Here is a 19,185-nt window from a genome sequence, read left to right on the forward strand (position 1 = left end):
AGTTGCATTGTATATGTGCGTTGGAATGTTCAAGATGATTCGATTATTCAGGTACTACTGATTAGTTTAAATCACCTTGAGATCCGACAAGCAACGGATCTACGTATGTATGCGAATATTTAGTATTTGAATAACACTGTGATTTAACGCAAGCTTAAAGAAGTTACCATGTTCTTCATTTACATTTCGTATAAACATAGAACATTCATAGCTTTCTGTTGATGTAATTAGGAATATAGGAAACTCTCCTTAGAAAAATTGGAAAGCTGTCCTTTCTTTTGGTCGAAGGTTGTGGGGGGGGAGTTGAAAATAAAAAAGCAAAGACTAGTATTTGGAGATATTAAGCATGCTTTTGGAAGAAATTCAATATTGTTAGACCCTGATGCAGTAGATAAATCAAATATAAATGGGTGAATCATAGTGTGGAATTCAATAATATATGTTTCAAAAGTATGTCAAGCTGGGCTAATTTCAAATCATACGCACACACACAGACACACAGAGATTTATCTATATAGGCTACATACACACAAACGCAAATTTTCATACATGATGTCGATCAAAACTATGTTTGACAACCATGGATGTGGCCACGTCATTTAAAATATTGTTGTAAGAACTTGTACCAACCAAGATTGATTTATCTGTTAGCGTTCATATCACGTATGTCATCGATGAGGTCCATAAACAATATTTCTCTCTCTCTCTCTCTCTGAAGAAATACTTTAAAATATACATATTTGTGATTTCTAGTATATATAAGAATGCATTTCAAAAGCTAAGGAAAAAAACCCTCTTTTATATACTAGTAAAATATATTCTCTACGTAGGACGCATAGGCACTACCCTCCAATTTCGGCATCTGTATATCAGGGCAAAAGTGATAGAACAACTGCAGATTGTTTTAATCTAACCATATGCATATTTCTCTACCATGGATTTCACATTATGCAGTTTGACTATATAGTCCAAGGCTCATATGGTGAATTAATGTAATGATTGCAAATGATAACACATTTCAAAATGGCTGCTCCCATAATTAAGACCAGCACACACGTGAACGTTAATATCGCAAACAGTGTGAACTCAATCTAAATTTACATATTATACATAATACGGAAAATGTATTCATTCATCAGGCAATGACTGTGCGTATGGAGCTTCCTTTTACGATGAAGGCAGTAACTAAAGTGCACGTTTTTGTATTAGTAATTGGACTCAGTATTGCGCTCATTTGTTAGCTCCACTTCTGTAATGTATTATATAATAATTATGTGAACCTGTACCAACCTATTTTTGATATGAATAATATATGTGTGCTTGCTGATAAAGCACTATCAGACATATTTCCATTTATATAACAATTAATAGGATAAAGTAATAATGTAAGGCAAATCCAAATTTAACCCATCACTTATCTATCCTTTAAGTAGCAGCAAGGTCGTGTGTTCGAATACATATTTCGTAACTTGCATATACAATTACTAATATTTAGCAACTGATCATTTACATACATTGGATCAATATAAGAAACCAGAATTAGTAAAAACACTCATTCGTTCATGCTTCAGCGGTTGGTTGTCTGTCATCTTTCGTCTAATCGATAGCGACTTTTATAACTAAATACCATTGATAAAGCAACGTTGAAGATGCACCAATTGTAATGGTAAAAATATGTGCACTTTCAGAAGTGCAACGTTATATTGCTGAAGATTATATAGAAATTCAAAATGAAACTATACATGTAGAATGTTTTCATTTTAGCAGTTTCAATCACTGTGCCACTTACATCTCCTGGAAATCAGATCATTACATGTGAGTATCGTGTTAAGAAGAAGAAGTGATCCTGAAAAACATAACAAACTGATCAAGCTTGCCATATAATGTTTTGGGTTGTGATTAAAGTATGTTTAGACTATGAAAGTGACATTGATATATTGTCTCACACAGAGATCTGCGCCATCATTGATAACGATATCCTTATGAAACTCGTATTTCTGGTTTCATTGATAAGTCATTGGGAATAAAATCAAAGTTTATGGTAAAAAGAATTATAGCTAGTATAAGTGTGAGATATTATCTTGATATTATAAGCGTGCTGTTGTAAAAAAATGGTATAGATAAATTTAGTTTCTTATGAGGTCGTATTTTATGTCTATCTTGTGTACTACGCTGTGTAAAATAAGAATAGTAATTACGAGAATATTCGTTATCTATTTCATAATAAGTACTAAATGGGAAAGGGAACGTTGCTTCTACGATATGCAGATATGCGAAAAACAACCTGTTACTATTCTGTGACATCAGTCTTAATTTAATTTCACAGATGACGATACGAATACGTCCAGAAGAAAGAATCCACACACACTGCAAGCACGTAAGTAATTGAATTTGAACGATTTCTGCATAAAATATATGCAGATGAAAGCTTCGTGGGCAGATGGAAATATCAATAAAATAATCATCATCGATGAGGTCCATAAACTAAAGTGCACGTTTCTATATTAGTAATTGGACTCAGTATTGCGCTCATTTGTTAGCTCCACTTCTGTAATGTATTATATAATAATTATGTGAACCTGTACCAACAAATTTTTGATATGAATAATATATGTGTGCTTGCTGACAAAGTACTATCAGACATATTTCCATTTATATAACAATTAATATGATAAAGTAATAATGTAAGGCAAATCCATATTTAACCCATCACTTATCTATCCTTTAAGTAGCAGCAAGGTCGTGTGTTCGAATACATATTTCGTAATTTGCATATACCATACTATAATTTAGCTACTGATCATTTACATACATTGGATCAATATATAAAACCAGAATTAGTAGAAACATTCATTCGTTCATGCTTCAGCGGTTGGTTGTCTGTCATCTTTCGTCTAATCGATAGCGACTTTTATAACTAAATACCATTGATAAAGCAACGTTGAAGATGCACCAATTGTAACGGTAAATATCTGTGCACTTTCAGAAGTGCAACGTTATATTGCTGAAGATTATATAGAAATTCAAAATGAAACTGTGCATGTAGAATGTTTTCATTTTTGCAGTGTGTCTTTAAGATTACATAGAGACAAAAGTATGTATGATTTGTTTCTTCGGTTGTGTTGTTTGTGTACAACAAATTTTGTACAACTGTCTTAAAGTTACAACCACAGATTCAAGCTCCACGAGTGGATCATCTTTAGTACCTTCAGCTGAGAGATTGGATACTGAAGAATATACATCACTTCCAATCAGTGTGCGACCCACATCTCCTGGGAATCAGATTATTACATGTGAGTATCGTGTTAAGAAGAAGACGTGATCCTGAAAAACATAACAAACTGATCAAGCTTGCCATATAATGTTTTGGGTTGTGATTACGGTATGTTTAGACTGAGAAAGTGACATTGATATATTGTCTCACACAGAGATCTGCGCTATCATTGGCAACGATATCCTTATAAAACTCGTATTTCTGGTTTAATTGATAAGTCATTGGGAATAAAATCATAGTTTATGGTAAAAAGAATTATGGTTAGTATAAGTGTGATATATTATCTTGATATTATGAGCGTGCTGTTGTAATAGAAATGGTATAGATAAATTCCTTTTTATATGAGGTCGTATTTTATGGCTATCTTGTGTACCACGTTGTGTAAAAAAAATAGTAATTACGAGAATATTCGTTATCCCTTGGTTAATAAGTACTAAATGGGAAAGGGAATGTCGCATCTACGATATGCAGATATGCGAAAAACAACCTCTTACTATTCTGTGACATCAGTCTAATTTAATTTCAAATATGACGATACGAATACGTCCAGAAAAAAGAATACACACAGACTGCAAATACGTAAGTAATTGAATTTGAATGATTTGTTTTCGGGTTTATTCGGCTCTGAAGATAAATTATATTTATATTTATGCTTTTTATATCGAACAGGTATGTCTTTTCCTCATTTTGTGTGGGAGTTTTCTGTTTTGCTTTGTTTTGGTTTGTTCTACCACCTATTTCAGCCTCTTCTAATGCTGTCTTAATAAATATGTATTGCATCTCTATCGTTACAGCGAACATACTCATTGACTTCAAATATGTCGTCATCGGAGCGATGGGGCTGATAATGCTGATGATCGGCTGTCTGATATGGATTCAGAGGAGGAATACCTATAGCCTAAAAGCAGGTACAACTAATCTCCAGTCATGCTTTTTATTGCAGGTCATTATAGACGATGGTTATTTGAAAATAAGTCAAGAAACAGATATCCCGTTTGAATATATGTTGTCATTGATATCACATATGAGGAATATGCCGTAGATGCCACATTTCACTATTGCTCTCCCTGGCTGACATTTCTATAGATAGGTGTAATTGTGTATCAAATAGCATTAGATCCATAATGTATAAGGAAATATCCAGAACGTTTCATTCTCTTCTTTACGCAGTTTGTGCCATATTACGTCTTGTTTAAAATTTCTGCATTGGTTGATTTTTTTTAATACGCTTAATTAAAATTCAAGAACAAAGCACGCATGTCTATTTCACATGTCCTTGATGTTTACGCATATTTCAATATCGTATTCGCAGAAGAAGAAAACATATTACATGTTTTAGTTGCTACCTCCCTTATTAAGTCATCTAGTATGAAAACATATATTGTGAATTACTGCCGTGAGACCTAATGAGTGAAGAAAAAATATTTTAATATTTTGATATTTATTTTATTGATTAGAGATATCACTAGCCATTCTGTTGCATGTTCGTAATTCCAGATTTATGGACAGGGTGTTACTGACAATATGATTGTTGTTTTCTAGTGCAGCGACTTGTACTCGAGACATCCAGTTCCACGCTTTATACTGCACCGTCCTTAATAAGGAAACAACTGCCAAAATCGATAGTAGATGAAGAAGTAATTGGTCGATTAATTCATTCTACCGCAGTTAGAAGTGATCAAAGTGTGCTCAAATACCTAGCAATTCAGGACAATTCGCACGCATTTGATAGACAGTCCAGCTTCACCATTTCTGTACAAACATTAGAGGATGACAAACTTGGACCCGTACGTAAAAATATTGTGACCTCTAAGGAATCCAATAACATGTCCATAGAAAAGTTGACGGATGCATGTACCAATGACATGCGTGGCATACGCGATGATTCTGCAACAGTCTGTATATTAGATTCAGCAGAAGGCAACGCAGTAGTTGGCCTAAGTCAGCCTGACCAGTTTCCTCATGATCTTTATGCCAAGGTCAAGAAGGGAACAAGATCTGCATCCACAAATAATAGTATGTGCGTTTTATTCCGTCATTTAATCGTATGTTAACATGAGGAGTATGTAATGTATACATTCGTTTGTTTTATGACGATATACCATGAATTGTGGATATAATTTCGACGTAGCTAATTTGATAACAGATGCATACACATGTTCCATTTATTGGCATACAATATTACATTATCAGCTGTGACTCAGATTATCTTCATTGTCTGTGTATATCTGACTCAACTGAATTATTTAATATGGTTTAATCTAACTATCTTAGATTGATAATACCCTATTCTTCGATTGGTGCGGTCGACTGTATACATATCGTTTTAGTAGTAGTAATTGTGGCGGTAGTAATATCAGCAGAACTAGTAGTAGTAGCAGTAGTAGTAGTCAAGGTAGATGCAGTAGTAATACTTGCCGTAAAGTTTACCACTCACTTCATCATCCACCAATTCATTTAATTACTGTATTTCAGACCAGACTGCCTTCATATCAGTTACTGACGGTGAATGCGTGGATGGGTACAAAATGGTCAATTTTACACGAGGGAATGGTCCAAGAAACACGTTCCAAGATATGGAAGTCGTTTCTAAGTCCACTAACGCCATTAACTTTTCGTTGCAAGGTAAGTATTCGCACGGTTGTTTTGACCATGCTGTACATCAGAGAAATCGATTTATAACAAGTGTCGCGTTTAAACAATTGAGGTATCCTATCACGAAAATTATTTGAAACTGGCCACATCATCATGAGTACTTGATTTCTCAGTTCTAAATTTAAAAAAGGAAAATATGTTTCCTCTACAACAGTAAAGACTCAAATGACCTAACATTCGTCACCAGCTGATATTTACTGAATTACTCTATTTCCTAGACTTAAAATATTCACATATATGTTTTTACTATCATAAGCAGAAATAGACAATACAAGGACCAACTACGTTCGAAATGCAAAAGAAGACGATGGATATGAAACCTGTGGAAATGTAGAGCATATGACCTATATGCCACATGTCCAGGTTAGTACGGGAACATTACTGAACATTACAAAAGAAATATAGATATAAATATGACTATTGCATATTTCAAGATTCGACGGAAAACAATACTCAAATGACGAGAATACCTACTTATATACATCAAGCCTAATATTTAGAAACATTTGTACTTGGTAATGTAATCGACCTATCATGAAAGTTCAAGTACAAACCGTTAAGGTCCACTTGTAGACATACATAATACCGGAATGTTAAAGTTGTAAAGCAATTGTTCATCCTAAGTGGTACTTAAAAGACCGCAGGTCTAAAAGAGCGACTGTGACTTGAGTCATAATGATAGACCATATCATACTGTTACTCACACAGCTGCCGCTGATATTCTATCAAATTTTACCTCATTATAATGTAGCTATCGCATTTATCTACAATTGCGCGACGTTACACACATACATACATACTCGCTGGGTTTAACGCCATTTTTCAGCACAAGACAGATTATACATGTCGACCAGTATACATAGTGGAGGAAAAACCCGGTAAAACCCAGGAGAGAACCACCGACCAACGTGCAGATGCTGGCAAGCTTTCTCACATACCAACACTGACCGAACCCGAGACTTGATTCCAAGCAGACAGAGGTGAGATGGCTGTGATCCGTAACGGTGAGCGCTTTAGACCACTCGGAGCCCAACATACATACATACATACATACATACGTACGTACATACATACATACATACATACATACATACATACATACATTACAATGACATATACTTGCATACGTAATAATTCATTAAAACTTGATTCCTAAACCAGGCACAACTAAAGAACTAGGACAAGTAAATAATTCACATTTGCTGTCATTTCATGGTAAAGTGCTGCAAAAGTAATCGGTGTCGGAAACACGTACAACCTGGTTTTGTCCGCTCTTCACTGTTCCCTCATCTAACGAATACGGGGGGGAGGGGGGCTAGTGGCTGATTCGTCTAAAGCGCTCAACGTTGCGGATCACTGCCATCTCAACTCTGCGTGGGTTCAAGTGTCAGGTTCGGCCTATGTGGGTATTTGGGAAATTTGCCAGTAGCTTCTGGAGGGTCGGTGGTTCTTTCCGATGTTTTCCCGGATTCTTCTTCCACCATTAATACTGGCCGCCATGTATAGCCTATCTTGTGCTAAAAAATGGCGTTAAGCCCAACAACATCAACAACAACAACAACCAACGAATACGGAAATATAATCTATGATCCTAAGATATAATTCCAGTGGGCAAGACCGCTCCGGTGGCCTAGTGGTTAGAGCGTCCGCCTCGGATGCGGGAGGTCGTGGGTTCTATCCCCGGCCGAGTCAAACCAGAGACTTAAAAAATGGTACTAACAGCTGCCTCGCTTGGCGCTCTGCATTAAGAGGTTAGTGTTAGGACTGGTGTCAGGATAATGTGACTGGGTGGGACATCATGCTACATGTCTGCGGCATGATGCCCCAGTGCTAGAAATCACTATAAACTGCCACATTGCAGACATCGTAGCGATATGACTGAAAAATTGTTAAAGCTACGTTAAAAATCAAAATCACATCACATCACATCCAGTGGGCAAATATAGACACGAAATAAATATAAGTTGCCTATCTAGGGGCATAGATTTATGCCCAAAAGGATTTATAGGACGGGATCTCAGGATTTTAAGTTATGAATCACGGGTTAGGGCACTGGAATAGGGTTTGAACCAGTGTCAAATGTCACGTGTTATACATAAATATCTTTGCACGCCCAGTAGGTGTATATACGATAATACTCAACGTAATGTGCATGCAGCAAGTACAGTGGTGTGTATGTTATTAGTCAGGGTCTAAGTCCATGGAGAAATGAATAGATACAAGGTCAAATGTCAGTTGCATAACTGATTATTTATTGTTGCTTTGCCCGTTTAGTGCATATTGTCAGAATCTCATTATTCTATAAGTTTGACCCAGGGGTCGCTACTGTATTTCACCGAGAAATGACACATGGATTCCGTTCCAACTATAAGTAGGTCTTATACGGACCGTTAATCATACACAACAATCGTCAGTCTCATAATTGTCTAGCTATTTTAAATTTATGTAAGATAACCTCAGTTTCCTAACTCCACTCACAAGGACTGATTCTGCACTCTAAATCGTTTGGCACATACACAGTGAAAAAAATTCCATGTCTAAACGTCTGAAGTCTCAATTTTTAACTGTATACAAGGCCATGCAAGCTGTTTTTTAACATAACCAAGCAAGCACTCATGTACGTACGAGCCGGAAAACATAAACTCCACATTTTCTTTTGAATGTGTGGGGATAATAGTCAGCTGAACTGCATGCGTTTTATTCCTCTCTGCATTTTTCCAAATAGCTACAATAGTAACTTTTTTTAATGCTTACCAGGTCTTATCTTCATGAATGACTCGGATAATCGAGTGAGTGCATTGTTGATAAAAAAAACAAAGGAAGTATGCCATTTTTTCATGTGTTGATTGTGTTCGCGTCTTACATGTCCTAGTTATGCTATCTACTCAAAGAAACACACGTACTAATCCCCACGTATAATATTCCCCAGGTTTCTGAGGATGAAGGCACCGTGACATTCCAAGATCAGGAGCCAAAGAAATGCATGAGTCCTCAAGGTGCCATGCATAGTGACTATGCTGACATTTATGTATAACTAAAATAACAGTCCAAACTGGAAAAGGAGTGCCCCGAAAAGAGCTCTATCTTGCCAGTGGTGGTGAACATTACCGAGAACAATAACTTGAAAGAAATGTGTCACATTTAAATCTGGTGAAATTGACGTTGTCAGATTTCCAAACTGCATTTTTTAGTTCAGCAAAGATTTTTATTTCAACTTAATTCATACGTGTTTTAAGCACAAGATATATATATATATATATATATATATATATATATATATATATATATATATATATATATATATATATGTGTGTGTGTGTGTGTGTGTGTGTGTCATTGTGTATGTGTGTGTGTGCTTTTATTGAAACATGAGTCTACTCAGTTTTTAAACGCATTCATACAAAATTTAAATTACACATTTACAGCGCTAGTATCCGATTTTACTTTACTTTCATAAGCGAACTGTCTATTAACCAGAAATAATGACCCTCTTACGTGAAATACTTCGCAACGTTTCTCTTTAAGATGAGAGTTCAAATTACGTTTTATATGATACTTGTGACATTTACACAATGTGATCAATTTAAACAAAGTTGACAAATAACTCATCAACAAAGTAAATGCGGATTAGCCATGTTTTTGTTTTTTTATTCCTTTGAACTAAACTAAAGAACATAGAACAAATTCTTAAATTCAGTTGATAATGTATTCGAGATTGTGAGTTGTTCCACTTCGTATTTAGTTCTCTACATTTGGCGATTTATGTTGACCAAAGTATGAAATACTCTGTCCTAGCCTGAGTGATGTGCTTCCTTCTCTGTCAGTCCCGTAAAGGTTAATTCCCTTGCCTAAACACCTGGTGTTACTGTATAAGACTGACCTGGTACTGGCGGTCTATTGACATTGATATGTGTCGGTATTACTGGCTTTTATGTGTGTTTAAATTCTAATTAATTAAACAAAAGGTGAAACTGTAAGAAAGTGTATAATTTTATTTGATTTGACATTTATGTAGTAAAATATATATGTACGGCTCAACGCTAAAACTTAATAATTCAATGCGATTTAGGTTTCAAAAATTGTAAAAATGGTCATTCTTGGACAGAAATGTTTACTATTCCAGATACAGTGCACAATTATTCAATGTGTTCTGTAAGTTACTTGTCGTTGTAATGGGACATCTAAACTGCAAATTGTCATACGATGGGCCTTGTTCAACTGACTTCAATTCTTTTTATTCTAAAAGAGGTGGAACAGCTATCTTGCAAAGAAGCATCAACTGCAAATATAATACCTAAAATATTGAATTCCGCCTTAATGCAGGTATGATATCATTTACGTTTAATGATCGACAGGACCTGTCTGTCACTGTATTTCTAACACACACACACACACACACACACACACACACACACACAAATTGCCATAATTTCAGAAGCTATCAAAAACTAATTGCGAAATATATGTTCTTGATATACATTTGTAAAACTTTCCTTAAAGAAAAGAGATCAATAATTGTTCATGGAATTCTTTCCCAGTCCATTCAGGTAAAACCAAATGTACAGTGAGCTCCCATAAAATAGCTTCTGACTCTAACAACACATCCCCATTATCAAAGAGGGATATTTTCTAAGCATCTTGTTGTTTACAACGCCATGGTTATTCATTTTGATTTATTTTATGCTCGGATTATGAATGAGGTTTGTATTTGTTTTTTTTTATTTCGAAACTCAATAGTTCTAAATACAGATAGAATTTATTGCATTTAATCGGAGTCTCTACACCTTTTCCATGTTCATTAGTATTGCACATTGTTTAGTTTTAATATTCTTTCATTTTTTTGTTCGTTGGCTTTATTCTTGCTCTCTAAATATAATTCACTAGTGTTATGAATCCTAGGTCAGTTCCAAAGTACAAACAAACATAACATATAATCATGAAGTAGAGCCAACAAACAATACAAAATAAATATGCATAACACAAGAAATAAACAATGACACCGATCTCTGTATGTGTGATTCAAACTAAGACTATTGTCGTCGATTTTCCTGTCTAATGAAAGTATATTACAATATGATGTGAACCGGTCTAACGGTCTAAACGGTGTCTATATAAAAGTGTTCAGTATATGTTTAAAGGATAATTTGTCTTTACACACCAAACGTTTTTACATATCTCTCTCTCTCTCTCTCTCTCTCTCTCCCTCTCTCTCTCTCTCTCTGTTGACAACATTGAGCTTACGATATATAATAGTCGTGGGAGATCAATACAACCTATGTTGATATATACGTCACATACGTCACCTTTTTACTACAATATGTACTTTGACAACATGTACTTGCAAATAAGTTATTTTTAAAATCTCAACCAAATGAGTATAGCCCTGCTAATTCTAACACAACGAAATCGTTCGGCATATATAGCAGAGATCCGACCTAAATCTGCCAAATTTGACAGTAAATATATTTCCTCGGATTAGTCAAAAGCTATAGAGATGGCGACCTTTTAAAGAATGTAGACAAACATATGATCAGAAGTTGATAATCGTCACAAAATCCTAGAAACATACCTAGCAATGAAGGCATTTTTCTAAAACTTCTTGAAAGAAGAATGTGTAATTTGTTTTAGCCTAGAAATAACTTTCTCTCTTAGTGGTGTTAGATTGTGTGCACAATGTCAGGAATAGAGTTATATCAGTCTCATAAAATTAACATCTTGTCTGTGCTACGAAAAGGACATTAGAGATCTGATTCTAATTAGATGAAGAATTGTGTCCATTCTCTCTCTCTCTCTCTCTCTCTCCATTGCAGCTTAGAAAATATTTTTAACAGTTACTAACCTCCTTCACCTCCGTTCCGAAATAGACATATACTCTTTGTGTAAAATTGCCCCCTTTACACAATAATTTTAGCTGTAAAGAAGATTAGCCCCCAAACTGTTTTCCCTTTCTTTTGCGTCGGGGGGGGGGGGACGGGGTAATTGTCCCCCTCCCAACACCTTTTGCGCCGCCACACCACAAATATATACATATAATGGACTAGTGTAAGGATATGAGCACATACGGTTCGGTAGGTAATCCTAACATTACTGGTGTTCACCTATTCACCTGCTTTTTGTATTGTTTAGCATGTAAGGACATACCTGCATAGGCAGACAGTTTGTACAGGTAACATACACAAAGGTACTCTAAGCGCCAATTCAAATTTGAAATTTAGAGGCGACCTTTATTTGGAATACGTATGTATATGTATTGATGTAAGGATTGAATCTAACGTGTTCCAACCCAGGGTTGATTAACGTGCTATTGAAAATTTATGAAGCGAGGGAAGAATTAGTGACTGGTTAAAGGTGTAAGAGTGATCAGTGCTTCGCGAGTAAGTGTCATCGACAGCTAAGAGGAATAGACTTTACAACAAAATAATCACGAATTCAAAAAAGTATTCTAGAATGACACTCACCCACGTAACAGTTGTTCTTCGAACAAACGTTCCTCCCGAATCCATACAAAAGGAATTTCTTAGCAAAATGACAACGTTTATCTCAAATTTGTTTGGTGCTGAGACGGGGGTAAGTTCGTTTTCTTTCACTTGCCTAGTTATATATATATATATATATATATATATATATATATATATATATATATATATATATATATATATATATATATATATTAAAAGTTGATTTTGCCACTTATCTTAAATAATTTTTTTAAACAGTTTTACATTTAATTATAAAGATTTATTTTAGTTTAAATTCCGCTTTTTCTTGACCAGTTTTGAAGGCTAAAATTCCATTCATTTGAGAAGACAATCTTTACAATATTTCGTGCATAAATGAAACAACCCTGAATTGCACAGACCACTCTAAGAAGAGACACAAATGACAAATATTCGGCCAGGCAGGCACTGCTATTAAAACACCAATGAAATGAGCTATGTGTTGTTGTTTTTTTGTATGGGGTTTGTTTTCTAAATTTGTCCAGAATTTTAATTATATCTTGTATTTTCTTCATCTGTAATAAGAACGTACACAAGTATTTTAGACAGATGAATTAATATTCGATCCGAATTCTAACTTGTACATTCCAGTCGACTGTAGGCAGTGGATTAGATAAATCGATACACGGTACATTATTCTGCACGAATCGGTGGCGAAATCTTTAGGTTGCTATATAAAAGCACTCTATTATCATTTACTTGTCTTTCATTTAAACAATCTACTTACAGTATGTAGATTCAAGTAATCTTGTTTTACACACTAAAGGAAAGCTATTCCCAAATTGGCACTGGTATTGTATTTTCTTTGCATAGTATATTAATTTCAATATATACTGGTCGAGTAATATCGATCGTTTTTCGTATTATTTGTATAATATTGTACCCTTTGACGACGATAAACAGAAGAAATATATTCTCGTATTCCATTCCGTATTATAATCATATCTTCTAACATTAGTACGTGAAGAAAGGGACTTATTTAAATTAATACCCTATACATGCATGTACATGAAGTGTCGAGCTCTTAAATAAACACTCATCCGAGATTTTTGTTTTTAGATTTAATCTTTTTTATTTTGTATTCTGCTTCATGTTCACTGTATGTTCTCATATCTGCTAGTTCATTTTAACCAGCGACACAGGTTGACTTGCCGTTCGAATAGATAAGTAACTATACGATACAAAGTTTATCCAAACGTCGAGGCCTTTCTAAAACGATTAAATATTTCCTATTCATAAGGGGTTGTATTATCAATGAGGTATTTACATGCTCTGATAGAATAAATACCTTATCAAAACATTTCTAAGCTTTAAGTTCGTTGTATGAATCAAAAGATGAAATATCTTCCTTCTAGTCTTTAGTTTATTTAATTATACCAATTTATGGCCACTGAATGCCGTGTTGAATAAGATAGCACGGAAAATCAAAGGTAATGGTTTATACAGTTCTTTGTTGGCCTTTAAGAAATATACGATTGAATAACAGCATTTAACGCCACTATGTTGTTTTTAATTATGATTGAATGACAGTAGTTAACACCATTATATTGGCTTTTAATGAGACATTTACTTGTTATATATAAATATAAAAGAATACTAGCATGTATGGTCTGTTTCTTTGGGCGAGGTAGAGAGGTCCGTTGCAGAGAAAGAATAAAACGTTCCTTACCAATATTATACAATTGTCCATACTTTGACGTGACACAGGTAGTAATAGGGCAACATAGCTAATGTTCCGGGGAGTGATCAGTTTGAATGCAATGCAATGTACGATCATTCAAATAGGAGACTTTGCAAAACTGAAAACAATCCCACTTTAATCGACCTTATTTCATTGCCTATTATTCCAATGCTAAATACGGCGTCACGACCTTGTAAAATGAATATTGGTAGTCTCACATGTATAGTGTAACAAGATAACCGGGTGGGATTTTTAGGATTCACAACAGAACACTTTTGAACATGATTTAAATACAATGTTTAATAATGGATAACTTGCATAAGCAATTAGGTATTAATACGTGCGTGTATATATAATCCAAATATTGGATTTAATTAACATAAGAACGCACAGACTTAACGATGAAAAATACAAATAAATTAATTTTAGCAAATACTAAGATAAGAAATCAACGGTTCACAACGATTTGACAATGACACGATGGATATAGTTTACTCGGATAGTACACGAATTAAAATTGTACTCATGTAGTAAAGTGCATCCACTCAGGTAGCGAATTTAAGTGATAAAAATAAAAGGGACAGTCCGTAAATATACACCGAACCCCAAAAGTAGCCCACGGTTGACATGTACAGAGATACACTCCGTCATCAGTACACTTTTTCAGCTCCACGATTGCTACAGTTCCAGGACACTCAGAAAACTTCGAACATTAGACCCTCCGGACACCCCGGACATTAGACACTCCGGACATTAAACAATCCGGTCACTCCAGACACAAACACTCCGGACAAAGACGCAGACACTTCGGTCACAGACAGCTGAAAATATATCCAATACCCTGTACTATACACGACACGGGCATAATAACGTAATGACTTTATACACGGTAATATAGATATATAGATTTCATTATCAGTACAATTACAAAATGACAGGTTCAAAAATAAACCTAATCCTACTCGATAAGTATTCTAATATATTAAACAGTTCTTAAAAAGAATGTAGCTTTACATTACTAACATAAATACCTTGTTAAGTCGAACACGAGATTAGACATATGTGCATTATACTGCGTAAAGAAAAGCTACATAGCAAACATTCGCAAATAAACGTGGTAATACAGTAGTTATAACTTATAGACTATAATTTAATAAACCTTCATACCTCTACAGCTCAAGATGTGCAAGTCCTTGAAGTAGACTGCCGGCTGACAAGACTTTTCTGTATTGTAAAGAAATTTACGTACGGTGAGGTATTTATTCACAGGTAGTCTGTGCATTATATGCATTCGGTTCGTCCCATCGAGAGCACTTCGACATGGGATGAACCGACCTCACTATATCGAAATACGGCACAATATACATAAATCACCCTCGGGTATCGATGTACACAAAACACGAAACCCGAGTACATGTATTCAATAAATAAAAGAGTTTAATTCCATAACAAAAGTGAATACAGCAAAAGTTCAGTTGCAAGTTATGGAGAGAGGGAGCAACAGACAGGCAGACAGACATACCTGTTTCTTCACTAATATAACTGTCGGGACCTAACATCAAAGTTCACAGTAAATCGGTAGAACTGAGAATTGTCGATGTTTACGGTATTCAACAGATACGGGGCCTAGTGGTCTAAAGCTCTCGCTTTTAGTGATTCGCTGCCATCTCGCCTCTGTCTGTTTGTGTTCCAGTCTCGGGTCTACTCATTGTGGGTATGTGAGAGAGCTGCCAGTAGTTTCCCCTTTGGTCTTTGGTTGTTACCGTGATTTTTTCCCGCACCATTTATACTGGCTCTTGCGTATAGCCTATCCTGCGCTCAGAAACAGATTTTAAAAAATAGTTTTCTTATATATATATATATATATATATATATATATATATATATATATATATATATATATATATATATATATATATATATATATATATATATATGTATGTATGTATGTATGTATGTATGTATGTAGATATTTTATCTTTTAATATTTATGTTATATCGACATGGCTATTGGATATTTTTATGACACTTTTCTGCAATTTTTCCATAATGACTTTTGTTTTATTTTTCTTTGCTTGCTTTTCATTTGCTGAGTTACATTGATGCAATTTGTGTACCCTCTCCTCATGCATCTATATATTAATTGTTCTTGCTTATGTTCCTCATATATCAGTTTACCTTGACGCGAGTAAACATAAAATTGACTTGATCACATTTTAGTATATTCATTTTGCGCCTTGGGGTCCGGAGTAGCGTCTTAACGTTTTAAGTCATGTAACATGTTCTGTTGTTTGATATAATCTTTCGAATTAGGGTCCATCTCCTGGAGAGAAAAAAGTTTTGTTGTTGTTGTTGTAGGGTTTAACGCCATTTTTCAGCACATTTTTCAGCCCCCCCCCCAAAAAAAAAATGTTTGCGTTAAATAAGAAGGATGCCATATAAATAAGACCAGCGTTCAGCGGGACGCTTTGTGCCCATGCGAACCCTATTGTGGTAAAAATCTTCGTTTGTGTAACTTTGAGAACATTAGATACCAGGTCTTAATATTTTTTCATACATGGCGACGAGTATTAATGGCGGAGGAAGAACCCGGGAAATCCCCGAAAAGAACCACCGACCCTCGAGAAGCTACTGGCAAGCTTTCTCACATACCCACATTGGCCGAATCCGAGACTCGAACCCAAGCAGACAGGGGTGAGATGACAGTAATTTGTAACGGAGAGCGCTTTTGACCACTCAATAAGAAGGATGCCATATAAATAAGACCAGCGTTCAGCGGGACGCTTTGTGCCCATGCGAACCCTATTGTGGTAAAAATCTTTGTTTGTGTAACTTTGAGAACATTAGATACCAGGTTTTAATGTTTTGTCTCCAGAGACGGTGACAGCCTTTTCTCTCCATGTACTACTTAAGACGATGGTAAAAGCTATACTCAAATACATGTTGATCCCTGTTTTAGAATGTCGTGGTAGAGCTCCACACCAACATCCAGATGATGCGAGCCGGTTCTACGTCTCCGATGATCAACATGAACGTGCATCATAACACTGACAAGGTGGGGACGGCAAAGGTGGAACTGGCCGGTAGTATTGCCCAGTTCCTCAGCAGGGAAATAAGCATGCCATTTGACAGGTAAATCAATAACAACTACTGCCATCGCCAAGTTTATTTACTTGAGGGAGAATTAGAATACTGATGTTGCAAATTTGCACCCTTCCATAGCTGTAATGAAAAGATACGGAACATAACTTATTAACACAACATAAATTTGTACCGCGTACATTTATCATTTTACCAGCTATAAGGAATCAACATTAATTGATTATAAGCTCAAACATTTTCTATTTTTATTTTTGAAAGTCGCCCATAATCCGAAAAAAGGGAACAAACACGCTGCAATCACAACCACAATTTTAACTGCATGCATTTTTTTCTCAAACCCGTCAATAAAACGTTGTGCGTAAAATTTACTATAATATAGAATCAATCAATACACAAGGTTATAATATAGGTTTTATTGAGGTAGAACTATGGGAAAGACGACACCCGACAAGTCACCATTCACACTATAGTATTATAGCATTTCTTTCAAAATCAGTGTGAACCAGTCTTTTTATGACTTAACATGATACTATACAGGACGTGTTTGATATAGAAGGTATATATTTTTGTATACATTATCTGAAAATAAATTATACTGAGAACATCAATTCAATCAAATATGCGTTCAGTCATACACATACAAAGGATTTATTTTTGTTCTCAATAACATCCACGGAAAACAGGCGTGCTTCCAATTGGTAATTTAGTGTAGGTATATATGTGTGTGTATGAGTGTGTGTGTGTGTGTGTATATATATATATATATATATATATATATATATATATATATATATATATATATGCATAAGAATTATGCGAACTTATGTGCCTGTGTTTGCACTTATAATTGAGTTCACAATGTAACGCCACTCCTCTTAGAGTGATCGAGATATACATTTCAAAGCATACGACATAGAGGAGTCGGTTTGTATATGTGAGATATGGCTCTGATAATCTGATTGCCCGATTTGAAATTAGTAATTCAGGTTCTAAACAATCCGTCGCACAACGTCTGACAAAGTTGACTAATACAGTTTATGACGAAAACAAAAACAAATCATGTGTGTTGGACAGGTAAATGATGTAACATAGAGCTGAGTCATATTATCACATAATTAACATTATGAAGAATTGCAAAATTTTGTTATACCTTAAAACGCACATTTTGTTAATAGGCCTAAAATTTTCATACTTGTCTTATTGACATTTGATATTCACTGCTTTTTCTGGTGAAGCATTTTAAATGTGTAAACTGGTGCGGTGAGAAAAGAAAAATGTTGTTTGTATGATATGTTATACTACGTTTTCGACGTTAATGCAGAGTGCTGTATCCATGATATTTGCGCGCCATTTAAACCTTAAAGTTATATTTGCATTAATTGTGTTCTTTACTGTTACACGTGCAAAACGCATGAAAATGAATATTGGCAATAGTTGTTATACCGTACTAGATAAAATCGCGTTTTATTGTCTTTTTTGTTGTTGTTGTTGTTGTTGCTTGACGTCGTTGCTGTTAAATTTCTTATTCGCTGGCTGCTCTTAAATAATCAAAGGTCTGACATGCTTAAAGAGCCGAAGATAGGGAATGGACAATTTCCTCCACATTTTAAAAAGAAGGGAACGTATAGGTTATGCACAATGTGAAAGCAGGGAATATACTAAATATACTCATAAACTTGGTAGATTGGTTCCGATGATATTGTGCTGACGATGCAGCCGTTTGATGTTCCAATTTTTGTTTTAGCAACGTTATATAAGTAGATAAAGGTGGAACATTTACCAGATTCTATTTTTTTTTACCGTGGGCTGGCAGAATCTAAGCATAAAAAACTGTTCCGAAAAAACAATTACTAGACCAGGCAAACTTGAGCATTTCACAAATTTAGTAAAGAATACAAGACCACCCAGATTTAAGGAGATTGTTTGAAAAATTCATACACAGATACTTAAAGTAAACACGTTATTCCACAGACTAA

The 19,185-nt window shown here is 35.0% G+C and overlaps 1 protein-coding gene across 1 annotated transcript; it reads left to right on the plus strand.

Annotated features, from left to right (window-relative positions):
• The first annotated feature begins 1,770 nt into the window (after window positions 1-1,770).
• LOC149796525 (uncharacterized) lies at window positions 1,771-17,201 on the plus strand. The gene is made up of 9 exons (XM_089961221.1): window positions 1,771-1,815; window positions 2,327-2,377; window positions 3,162-3,293; window positions 4,069-4,182; window positions 4,817-5,290; window positions 5,750-5,899; window positions 6,189-6,292; window positions 8,859-10,629; window positions 17,067-17,201. The coding sequence occupies exons 4-8, from the start codon at window positions 4,110-4,112 to the stop codon at window positions 8,961-8,963; spliced, it is 906 nt and encodes a 301-aa protein (XP_089817347.1). The 5' UTR covers window positions 1,771-1,815; window positions 2,327-2,377; window positions 3,162-3,293; window positions 4,069-4,109; the 3' UTR covers window positions 8,964-10,629; window positions 17,067-17,201.
• Window positions 17,202-19,185: the final 1,984 nt, after the last annotated feature.

The sequence above is a fragment of the Sinohyriopsis cumingii genome, chromosome 6, assembly GCF_028554795.1.
Source record: "Sinohyriopsis cumingii isolate HCF-2022 chromosome 6, ASM2855479v2, whole genome shotgun sequence".
Classification (NCBI taxonomy): Eukaryota; Metazoa; Mollusca; class Bivalvia; order Unionida; family Unionidae; genus Sinohyriopsis; species Sinohyriopsis cumingii.